This window comes from Anabrus simplex, chromosome 11, assembly GCF_040414725.1.
Source record: "Anabrus simplex isolate iqAnaSimp1 chromosome 11, ASM4041472v1, whole genome shotgun sequence".
Taxonomy (NCBI): Eukaryota; Metazoa; Arthropoda; class Insecta; order Orthoptera; family Tettigoniidae; genus Anabrus; species Anabrus simplex.
Window position 1 is genome coordinate 104,831,154 of NC_090275.1, and position 13,014 is coordinate 104,844,167.

General features: G+C 41.8%; 1 protein-coding gene across 1 annotated transcript in view; it reads right to left on the bottom strand.

The window, feature by feature from the left end:
* The window catches only part of LOC136883531 (myb-like protein X), a 114,341-nt gene extending 104,429 nt beyond the window's left edge, over nucleotides 1–9,912 (bottom strand). The window contains exons 1-2 of the mRNA XM_067155898.2: nucleotides 9,821–9,912; nucleotides 9,670–9,745 (exon numbers count right to left, since the gene is read on the bottom strand). Coding sequence (XP_067011999.2) covers nucleotides 9,670–9,680 — 11 coding nt within the window. The 5' untranslated portion in view covers nucleotides 9,681–9,745; nucleotides 9,821–9,912. The remainder of the gene's footprint in view (nucleotides 1–9,669; nucleotides 9,746–9,820) is intronic.
* Between the last annotated feature and the right edge of the window lie 3,102 nt (nucleotides 9,913–13,014).

The window sequence follows — 13,014 nt, forward strand, 5'->3', positions numbered from 1 at the left end:
GAAGGCAAGAGATAAGCACTGTATCGACGCCTTTCAGATAAGGTGTTGGAGAAGGATGCTCCGTGTACCTTGGACGGAAAAAAGAACTAATGCATCTATTATTCAAGAACTGAATACCTCTGAACGTCTCTCCTCTTGTGTCATAAGGAGAATCGTCCAATTCTTCGGACATATTGTAAGATGGGATAGTGAAAATCTGGAGAAGTTTATCATGGAAGGCAAAGTTGTCGGCAGAAGACCACGAGGAAGGATATCGAGTAGGTGGATTGATCAAGTTCTGCACAGCAACGGCCTGACTCTTCAGCAGGCTTTAAGAGAAGCTGATCGTCAAAGTTGGCATCGCTTAATCAAGAATATTGTGTGAAGTCAAATGGGGTCACAACGCTCAGCAATGAGTTACACAACGCATGATGATGACAACTAAGTAACCATTCTCTGCATAACACTATTGATAGGGAAAAAACGGAGGTATCAACCAAAGAAACACAAGGGCAGCAAGGGGCGTGAAAATAAAAGACTTCCTAGCCCTCGAATGCTCTAATAGCATCGTGGTCGGAAAAGAACAAGAGTTGACCAAGGGGGGTCAGATAGGATAGATGAAAGTGAGAAACTAGGCACAAGTACGTGGAACCAAAGCCAGGACTCAGCTGAGGGCCCCATGGTCGCCAAACCATGCTCCCAAGAGGCCCTGGGGCCCCTTTTAGTCACCTCTTACAACAGGCAGGGGTACCGTGGGTGTTATTATGCCCCTACCCACATGGGGAGATGAAAATAAATCTGAGGACAACATTTACAATTTAATTCAAATTTAACTCATACACTTCAATGTAACTTTCCATATGAAGAAGAAGAAGAAGAAGAAGAAGAAGAAGAAGAAGAAGAAGAAGAAGAAGAAGAAGAAGAAGAAGAAGAAGAAGAAGAAGAAGAAGAAGAAGAATAATTTGATGGTAAAGGTACTGTACAATTTCTGTAATAAATACTCAACTAATCTGAATTAATTGGGGTTCAATTTTGGCTTAAAATATTGGACACGCTGTAGTATTTCTTTGGACAATACAACATGGGACATAGTAGTGTCAGATGATTATAAAATTGGATAAAGTAAGTATTCAACGAAAAGTCTATGGGCTAAACATCTGGGATCCAGAGATAGCTGCCATAGTGGGAAATGGTGGAGAATATAATAGGAGGGTGTGGCATACAACAGCGAAGACGTCACATCTCGTGTGGGGTGTACGAGTAACAGCAGAGTCAGGTGTGGGCTAATTCGAGCAGACACCCCACTGGGCTTTCCAAGGGCCATCGTATCAAGAGCATATCACGAGTACCTGGATTCGGTTAAAACCACTGCCGCCAGCATGAAAGGTCATGGTGTACAACATGTTGATGATAGGAATCGCCATCTGCTATGTTGGATCGTAAGAGCGGATAGATGAGCCACTGTGCAACAGATCATTCATGAATTCAATGCTGGGCGACAACAACAACAACGTGTGAGCAGCCATACCATCCAGAACCATCTCCTCACCATGGAGTAGAGAAGCTAGCATCCCACAAGGGTACCTCTGCTCAACACTCATCACGAGGCAGGACGACTGACATAAGAAAAAGTACACTGGCACTGGACACTCGAAGCAAGGGAAAAGGTTGACTGGTCAGATGAGTGGAGGTACCAGAGGGTACACGCAGATGGCTGGGTATGAGTAAGTTGTCAACCACGAGGCAATGGATCGCTCTTGCCAGCAGGATACAGTTCAGGCCAGTGGTGGTGGTGTCCTCATATGGGGACTGGTTCTTGTGGGATGAAATGTAACCCCTGGTATATCTCACAACATTGGGAGTATTGGGAGTGTGAGGACATGTTCGGATCGCCTGGTGCAAGTCTCTCTGTTTGACACTCATGGACGACTTGCATGTCTGGATGTGGGGTGATGATGATGCCGAGCGTGTTGGCTGTGCGTTAGGGGTGCGCAGATGTGAGCTTGCATTCAGAAGGTAGTGGGTTTGAACCACACTATCAGCAGCCCTGAAAATGGTTTTATGTGGTTTCCCATTTTCACAGCATTGGCACTGCTGGTGGCTCCAAGTAGCCACATAAATGGGATTGTAAATAAAGGGCACAAATCTCTGCACATGGTTATGAGGCATTGAGGGGTTGTAGTAAGGATGTAAAGGAGAGTGCATATAAGCATTGGCACTGCTGGTGACTCCAAGTAACCTACGCAGTGGCCTCCACGGTATGCACTAGCCATGCATCTTGGTGCGTGTGCTGTTTATCAACTGATGAGCCCAACTTAGCACACTGGGGCAAAATTCTGGCAACCGGGAATGAGAGCTCTAAAATTTATAATATCCAATAACAGACCATTTATACTGGTATTATAACAGGTATGTCCCGAGCTGTCAATGGAGAGTTGGCGCGGAAATGACATTAGTAGATGAATAAGTTTGAGTGGTGTCTTTAAAAGTAGGAAAGATCACAATATGAAGATAAAGTTGGAATTCACGAGGACCAACTGAAGCAAATATTAGTTTATAGGAAGGGGAGTTAGGGACTGGAATAACTTACCAAGGGAGATGTTCAATAAATTTCCAATTTCTTTGAAATCATTTAAGAAAAGGCTAGGAAAACAACAGACAGGGAATCTGCCACCTGGGCGACTTTCCTAAATGCAGGTCAGTGGTGACTGATTGATGATGATAAAACACGTCCATTGTTTATAACAGTCAGCCACATGCTTTATTGCCCTCTGTGCCCGACGTCTTGCACAGAGGATGATCTACAAACTATTCAGAGTGCACTGGACGTTGCAAAATACTGGGGAGTGTGCTGTTATCTCTTTTGTTTATTATGGTCATGGACAAAATTGTAAAGGAAACAAAGGAAGCCTATAGAGATAAATAGATGAAGATACTGCCATTTGCAGATAATGATGTGATCTGGGGAAGGAACAGCAAAGAAATGCAAAAATAACTAGATGTACTGAACAAAAAAATTGAGAAGTATGGCATGAAAATCGGTAAAGAGAAAAGCAAGACTATGGTGATGTCGAGGGGGAAAAGGCAAGGAAAGGGGACTGTGAAAATTGGAAGTCAGAGCCTGGAAATTGTGGACAGCTTTAAATACCTAGGGAGGGAATTAATGCAAAAGGGTGGACATGGAGATTAGCAGGGGTGTACAGCAGTGTAATGCATTCTACCAAAGGATAAGAAAACTTGTTCAGAGCAAAGAAGTACAAAGGAAAAGTCAAGAGGTAATGTACAAAATGTACTATGTACCCATACTGACTTATGCAGCTGAGACTTTGACTTTGACTAGCAGACAGAGTAGAATTCAAGCCAGTGAGATGAAATTATATGAGAAGTATCATAGGAAAGACAGGGTGAGAAATGAAGATGTTAGGAAGGAAGTTGGAAAGCTAAATGAGTTGAAAATAATAAACTAAGGTGGTTTGGACATGTAAAGAGAATGGAGGAGAATAGAATTCCAAGACAGATGCTGGAGGCAAAATGCGACGGCAAGAGAGCAAGGGGAAGACCTAGAACAAGGTGGAGTGAATCAGTGAAGAGCGGCATAAGACGACAAAATATAGACTGGGACAAGATCGTGGAAGAGGAATGGTGGAAGGAAAGAGGAAGTTGGAGAAGTGCCATAAATACCCCGATCCGGCAGGAGCTGGATAAGGGGAAATGATGATGTATTATTATTACCATGCTGTAGTTGCTGTAGATAATTTTTAAAAGAACTAATTGTACATCTGCTAAAATAATTTCTTAATTGCATGTAAATACAATCACTAAACTTATCAGTCTGGTGTGTTCTTTACCCCTTACTTGCTCCTCCTTACTGACCGACATTCCTATTCACTCCAGTAACAACAGATCCAGAGATAGAGTCCATGACTTGCAAGGTTCAATAGAAGTTCAAACTAAATTTCTAAGTTGCTCAATAAATTCAATGTTGCACATTATACAAACAGCACCAACTCCAGTGGATGACAATCAGATAATCACTTCAACTTGTGATGTGAAATGTTTGTTAATAAATTACACATTCTAAAATGCAGACACAATTTCAGAGAGGGTCTGGACTCCGTCCCTAAACACTCCATGCCAGGAAAAGACAGGCCTACATGAGGTCTTTCAGAACCTCAATTAACTCCCTACAGAGTCTCTTACAAACCCAGACCGTCCAGCGGCGTTTTTGCTTTCCGAGACCCATGCAGCAGTACGGGAGGCGTGCGCATATTTCTTGACCTTGCAGGGAGCATCCACGTGTTCGAAGTACCATCAACAGCCAGTCTAAATCTTAGCTGTTAATGTGGTGAGACAGTTATCACTACAACACCATATTTTCATATGTAAAAGTTTTTTTAACTACAAGTCGACTCGACGGGTACACGATGCATTTGTTCAGAAATTTCCTGTTTTAAGTGCCACTTTCATGAGCACAGATTCACAAAATTGTAAATAAATTTGAAAACTACTGGCTAAAGGAAAAGCTAGATAACATTGGTGCGAATCTTGAACGGTCACCAAAAAAATCACTCACAAAATTAGCACATCAAGTTTTGGTTTCTTCTACACACAGAGCTACAAAGCTGTTACACATCAAACCGTACAGATTTACACGGGCTTGTTGTTTAAAGGGGCCTAACATCAAGGTCATCGGCCCCTAATGGTACGAAATGACATAACAAAAAATTTCAATTTCATCCACTGACCAAAATAAAAAATGTCATGAAGAATGAAGGGATGGACATGTAGCCAACAAAAAATAAAACAAAAAAACAAACAAACAAAAACAGTGGATCAGACTCAAAAAAGGATTGCAAATAATAGTATTACTGACCAGGGGACCACTCATAAAGCACAATGATGCTTGATGTCTACAGGGGTGCAAAATCCACGTCTAAGGCCCCACAGAACGGTACATGTCACGAGTAAAGTAGAACCATGGTATTTGTCATGTTGGGGTACTAATCAAAAGTAGCGAAGACTCACGGTGCTCCACACAAGATGCTACTACTCACAAGTATTGTACTTCATACAGGTAATGCAGACACAATGGCGCCACTCAGAGCCAACGCAAACCGATGAGTTTCCTAACCTAGGTGTACTAGTCACGGGTGCCGGTCCCACGGGCCCTGTGGTTTTCCTCGCATAGTGGATACTAATCACAGGCAACGCAGACCCACTGTGTCGCTCATATAGTGGTACAACTCACAGGCAACGCCCAGACCCGCGGTGTTGCTCACATGGGTACGATGCGCAGGTACTGGAAACCCCTGGCCAGGCTGCTACTAATCACAAACCCATTTCGTACTGAATATAGTGGTACAACTTGCAAGTACAGGCAACCCATGGTATTCCCCGCGTGATGGTACGAATCAAAAGTGGCTTCATGTTTCTAATTCAACCATCCCTTGGTCGCCCCTTTTAGTTGCCTTTCACGACAGGCAGGGGATACCGTGGGTGTATTATTCGTCTGCGTCCCCCACCCACAGGGGGTAAGGAGAGAGAGAAAAGAAGAATGGATTCGTCACTTCGAAAGATGAAGTAACGGATGAAGAAAGGCAAGGGCCACGAAGGGCGTGAAATGAAAGACTCCCTAGGCCTCAAATGCTCTAATACCGTCGGGGTCGGAAAAGAACAAGAGTTGACCAAGGGAGATCGGACAGGATAGACGAAAGTGAGGAGCCTGGCACAAGTAAGTGGAAGCAATGCCAAGACTCAGCTAAGGGCCCCGTGGTCGCCAATCCACACTCCCAAGTTGAGCCCCCCTTGGGCCCCTGTTAGTCGCCTCTTACGACAGGCAGGGAGTACCACGGGTGTATTCTACATGTGCGTCCCCCACCCTCAGGGGGTATTTAAGAAAGATGACCCTTCCACCATCTTTTATAAGGTAAGATTTCATAAAAGATTGTATACACACTTTAAAGCAGGGTGGCCGTGCGCGACTTAAGTTGGGCTGAGGCAGCTGCCTTAGCGCAGAGTACAAACCCCGTGGGCTCGGTCTGCGTTTATAAAAGAGACCCTGTACTTGGCAACATGCAGTTGAAACTGAGGACAATGTCCACCCAATGACAGTGTGGTAGGGAAAGAATGGTGAATGGTGATACTCAATGCCTTCAGGACTAACTGTCAAGATCTACTGGTTCAGCACAAGAAGACACTGACAGCACTGAAATGAAAGCATTGACTGGTCATATTTAATCAGCTATTTTCAAATATAATAACTGAAAAATGACTGAATATTTTCAATACTGGTACTCATACCTCAACACAGCATGTAGACCCATTAGAATCAGTACAGAAGAGAGCCCAACCCTATAGCACCTACATATGATTATTTGTTAATTAGGTAATGTTTTATAGGCACGCACGAAACATAAGACGAATGACTACAATATCCAAGGTAAGATTCATTTTAGTGGTTAATGTAAAAGATTTAACTACAGTAGAACATGGTTATAACAACATCCAAGGAATCTGATAAATTGTATCGGTATAAACGAATATCTTTGTAACCAAGATTCATGCTAAAAACATTTAAGCTCTTTTTCAATCATGAAATTACCAGCGTTTCTGCCCAGTATAGCAGTGGGCTCATCAGTTGGATTGCTACACCTTTCTAAGACGCTGGCGGCTCATGCGCCGTTGAGACACCACTGCAAGCCTCTTATGTAGGACAATGCAGTGATGGTGCACTACGGGAAGCATATGGCTCAATGTCTTGGAAAGGCGTAGCATTCCAACTCATGAGCCCACTGCTACACTGGGGTGAAACGCTGGTGATTTCACGATTGAAAGAGCCGAAAAAGCTTAAATGTTTTTAACATTTGCAATCAATGAAATTAAATTATGGTTTCCTTTTAGAAACCTTATTTTTGACAAGATTCATGCTATCGGTCGAGCGTTATGGAAAATGACATAGGCCCTAGAAAAACCTCAATTATTAGGCATATTTTTTATTGTACATACTTTTAAGCTTAACATTAAAGTGCAAATTTGTTGTATGTACAACAGAACATGCAGGACCAAATTTCATAAAAGAGCCTTGAGCTTGTACAGTTAAACTCACAACTACAGCCAGTAGCGTAGCCAGAATCGCCCGATGCAGGGGGTTGTGGTTACGAAATAATGGTAGAGCATAATGAAGGTGCTTGCTTGTGTGTGGAGCGTGCATGCCGGTGTTACAAGGATACTGATACAAGTAAATTACGTTGATATTCAAACAGCAGTACTGGTACATTACAAAATCTTACATTAAAATACAGAACAAGTACAATACAATCAAAGTGAATAGTTTTACAATGAACTGTATGTTCAGATTACAATATAAAATCAAACTGTTAGGAGTGCCATTCTTGGGGAGGTCGAAGAAAAAGCTTCAGTTGAATCTAATATGCTGTTATGGACCAAGAATCCTACTCCAAATTGAGGAACATTTTTCATCACTCTTTTCCCTGATTCTAATGGGTCCTGATCTGTATTGGGAAAGTGAATCTTTAATAGATACGATGAGAAAAAGAAAAATTGCCTTTTTCTGTCATCTTTCTAGATTAAATCCTAATAGGATAATAAAACAACTATTTAATTACTTTTGGAAAAGTAAAACAAAAAATAATTGGTTTAAAGAAGTTCAGAATGATTTAGAAGAGCTGAATATTACAATGAAGCAAATTGAAAATAGAGAAGAAAAAAAGATTCTCAAGAACAAATAAATAAGATTGTCATTAAAAACTGTACAACACAAACAATATATTATATCTGATGAAGAAAGGGCAGCCAGGTCAGCCAGAATGAAGAGGTTTTGGGAAAGGAAGAAGATGATGCAAGCTAAATCTTCAGTTAATTCTTTGTTAACATAAATGTATTTGGGTTTGATTTAAGTGCGCCAATGTGGGCGTAAACTATGTAAATAAATAATAAAATCAAACTTTCAAGGCTTCTTAGAAAATAGATTCAAGAGATCTGTTGGTTTTACAATGTTGCCAACCCTTTAAGTCGACTCATTTAATTATTGTTGGTTTCTGTTTGTTTCATTTTGTACAACTTCCATGGGGAGAGGGGTGGGGGGAAGTTTTAACCCCCAGTAATCCCACCTAGGGTACACCCCTGTCTACAGCACTCGCCAAGCTGCTTCTTTTAAGAATAATACAGAGAAACTTTTGTCTGTCTACTCCTCCTGGCCCAATGCATAGTTTCTAAATTAGGCCTATATTTTACGTTCATAATTTGAGTCACAATGTCACTGCTTCATGTAATAATTCACAAATAATTTGGACTCCAGAATTAACCAGACTAAACTAATGACACAGGTCAGCTTTCTTCAATTTTCAATGTAATTTAAATGTTTTCTTCTGAAGTTAAAATTTTTGTTTCTCTGATCATCCTACGGCATTAAAATGTTGACTGTGATGTTAGAATGTGTGAATGCAAGGTTCACAATGAGGTGGGGAGTTCACCTGCAGCAATTTCCCAAGTTCAACAACAGAAGGGGAGAGTAAGGAATTTGTCTGAGCTTATGAACTATCAAGTGACAATAGACATTCTTATAACAATTTGGTTCTTAGAAAATCTTAATCCAAACTGAGCTTTAAAATGACATTACATGCATGGTAGACTCATATATATATGTCTATTGTTTTAAGCAAGGCTGAAAGACACTTGCATAGGAGTAATATGTTGGTACCACACGAATACCCTAAGTGTCAATATAACAAAATTCTACTGCATTTTTTTCGATTAAGCTTCCAAGCCCCCAGATTATGCTGCAAAGTGGCGTACATGCCTCTAGTATCCCGTGACAAAACCACTGATTTGGACTGGACTGGTTAGACCATTTTTACCAAATGTGGCAGCCCTGTGGTTGGACACAATGCAAGCTCAATCAGAGATTTTAGGTAACTTGGCTAGCCCATATAACATAGAAAATGGTTGAATTTGCTGATTTAAATAGCCTCAGGTTGAATTCTTCTATACGAGTAAGAATACTTCTTGAGGCAGGATGGAAGGACTTTGGCAAGTATAAAGGCAGAACCTTTCTGCTATTTCAGGTCACTAAACATCATTTTTATATGCTTTTCCTCTTTCCTAAATGTGCACACAGGGTATGGAAGTGCCACCTTTCAAAGTTCCATTCTGAAGAAATGTGTTTACAGTGACAAATTTATCAGAATTATCAAACATATGTTCTAAGTAACTCCTCACATGTCAAGAACCGTATTCTACAAACAATCTGTTAAAGAGAAAACCACCGTAACAGGAGCGGTAACATTCGCCAGACGAAGTAAATATAAGACAATACGTGTACTATAATGATGACTTTTGCACGAGAATCATTTTCCAGCACAACACTTAGGCCTATGTCAGGTGATACATTCGATTAATGGGAAAATTGCCATATCTCCTACACAGGTGAAGAAAATTACCAATGATATAACCCACTCCATCCCAGATTTACTGATTTACTCAGTTACCATTCGGGGCTAGTTTTCTCGGAAAAGAAAAAAATGGGTTCTATAATCTGACGATATACGAGGAAAATTATCTAGCTCGTGTAATACATTATCATATCACGTTCGCCTGTATGAGCAGAATTTATAATGCCTTACGAACGAAGCTTTAACGTAAACGTATACGAAAGAAAGTGAGGTTAGGTACCTTTTCTCCATTACGAACAGCTGACGTCCACAAAGAAAGCGAACAGTATAAGGCGGCACCGGAGCTTTTCTCAGATCTGAAATCAATCGCAAATTAGGACCAGGACGATAAAAGGAAAGAAAATGTATGCCACGTGCAACAAAATATGCACCTTTGCCAACTCTTTCTCAGACTCTCCGGAGCTAGTAGTATCCCTGACATAAAAATATCTGTACAAAGATAGGTACTTCTCCGTACAGAAAGTACCATTGCCAACATTAAATTACTCTCTGAGTGTCTGTCAACTAGAGATGAGCAGAAAATAACACAACAGTCATTCTGGAACCGTTCCGGATTCGGAACTGCTCTTTAAATGAACGGTACGACCGTAACATTCTGTTCCGAAATAACAAGCTGACATTATGAATAGGCCAATATTGTAATCGAAAGCGACTTTCAACCTATTTGGTCGTGTTGAAGAGATGTTAAGTTGTTAGGTTGTGGGTTCGGATCCCACTGGTGTCTGGTTGACCGTTTTTGTTCTGTACTTAACATCTCTTCAACACGTTCTAAATTACGTAACACGACCTAATTAGGTTGAAAGTCGCTTTTGAGGCCAATATTCTTCTACTACTTCTTTCTAGGTCGTTGGTAATCTCGTATGCTCCATAGAGTTAGTAAATAATACATTATTTAATAACTCTATGGTTGACGGATTGTTTCGACTGCGGGTTTCCTGAGTGCTATTTCTCTACAGTGTTTCCGTTGCTCTTTGGAACTAGTGAATGGCTGCAATGAAAAGCAACAAAACGCCAAGGGTTGAAGGAAGGGAGGGAATGTGGGAGATATGAAATTATAAGAGCGCGCATCTTTGTCTGCAATTCGACAGTGATTCCACGGTAAGTATGCTTGGCAACGATTTTATTAATCTGTGTTCATATTAATTCTCGTCGCATGCGAACTCTGTACTAAAAAATTCGTTGGCGATTGTTAGATACCATATGGGCACCCTGACCAAGAATGTGATGCGGGCCCGCCTACCAATATAAAAATTCGGGCGTCTATCAAATAATATGTAAAACCTAAGAATAACTAATATAAATTTAATTACAGCTGATAGATAATATATAGATAATACACTTAAGAAAATGGAAATTGCAACACCATGAAGGCATTGGTCGTTTGTGTTGATTTCCAAGATATGGAACGATACTATGTAGGTAAGTAAACGATCAAAGTTTCAGATCCATTGGATTGTTGCTACAGGCCTCCCAATGTGATTGGTCGCGGAGGAATCAACTCCAGTATAGGGACTCTGGTGTAGCGTAGTTGACTTGCAGTCTGTGCAGTGAAGTGTTCCCCGTCAAACATGCCTCGACGACAGAGAAGAGCACGCTATCAACAACTGTCGCCATTTGAGAGTGCTCGGATAATTGGGCTGTGTGAGGCTGGGTTATCGCTAAGGACTGTCGCTGCACGTGTCGGCCGACAGGCATCTACGGTACAACGTGTATGGCATCAGTGGTCAAATGAAGGTACCCACACTCGTAGACCTGGCACAGGCCCAGCGCGACAGACAACTGTGAGAGAGGATCGCCGCATCATTCGGATGGCCCGGATGGAACCCCATGCAACAGCAGCGCAAATTCGAGCAGCTGTGGCACCCCCACGTTACACAACAAACAGTTGGTAATCGCCTGCGTGCAGCTGGCTTACGAGCCCGTGTCCCTGCAGAATGTTTTCCATTGACCCCACAACAGCGACGTGTAAGGCTGGCCTGGTGTCGAGAAAGATCGACGTGGGTTGACGAATGGCATAGGGTCGTCTTTAGTGATGAATCGCGCTTCTGTCTTGCCCGCAGTGATCGCCGGAATCGTGTGCGCCGACGTACCGGGGAGAGGGGCCATCCAGATCTTATTGTTGAGAGGCACACAGGGCTAACACCAAGCATTATGGTCTGGGAAGCTACTGGCTTTAATGTGAAACCACAATTAGTGCTTGTTCAGGGCACTATGACTGCTCGATAGTACGTTGATAGGGTACTCAATCCAGTGGTTGTCCCTATGATGGCGAACATTGCTAATGGGATGTTTCAGCAGGACATTGCCCGGGTTAACACTGCACGCATCTCCAGAGAAGCTCTCCACGACATCACAACCTTAGAATGGCCCGCCAGATCTCCGGACCTCAGTCCTATTGAGCATGTGTGGGACATGATGGGTCGACAACTGGTCAACCGTCCTCAGCCACCCACAACTCTGGAACAACTGTCCCGTGCAGTGCAGCAAGCATGGGCCACAATTCCTCAGGAAGCGATCCAGGGCCTTATTGACTCCATGCCTCGACGAATTCATCAACGTATTGCAGCTCGTGGTGGCCACATACGGTATTGATTGTTGTCCAAACTTGCAGTTAGAGGCACCTGAAAGTGTAATCATCGAAGCACAACGGAACACTCGTCCTGCATGTTCAATTCCAGCAATGTAGTACTACTCCTTCTGGGTGCTGCAATTTCCATTTTCTTCAGTGTGTATATATCAATAAATATATAAAGCTAATGTATTGTCAAATTATATAAATAAAGGGATTAGGCCTATTCACTATTGTGAGATTAAAAAATTAATGTGTTTTATTTGGCTGCCTCCGTGGTTTAAGGACTAAGTTGGTGAACCATTCACCACTTAGATGTTCGTACTTAAAATTGGTTTCATTTTACAGTAACTACGAAAGTTTCAGATATGATAATTTATTCGAGTACAAAACAGAGAAGTATACGAACAAAATTAAATCAAAACATTTCCAAATAAAGTTGGTAAAATATCGAAAAGCACAACAGATAAGCCTTCGCGCAAAGAGAGCTCTTTCGAAACAATTGACTGAGTGTTATTTCTTCTTATTAGCGTTATACATTGATGTCGAATAAGTGAGTGATAAAACTAAATGTTAAGCAAAATGTGTGCATAATACGATCTTAGATGCATTACACACCTCGAAAATATCATTTTCTAAATAAAATATTTTGGTATCCATTTTCATGGCTGTAGTTATTTTTAAACAATTTGATGCACGTCTTTTGCGAGGAGTGTGTCGCGGTGTTGCGGGAGACACCAAGGCCAAGCATTGTTTACAGCTGTGCTATAACAACTACTGGTAGATGGCAACTCCTGTACATGAAAATTAAAATCCACAGCCTGTTTCCATTCATTTGACCGGGTCAGACATGAAATAATGACGACCCTCTCCAGGGCGAGGATAGGAACTGTGCCAGCTGCCGAAGCCTGTCGCACTCCTGGAATGTTGCTGGAATGAAAGATGACAGGGAAAACCGGAGTTCCCGGAGAAAAACCTGTCCCGCCTCCACGTTGT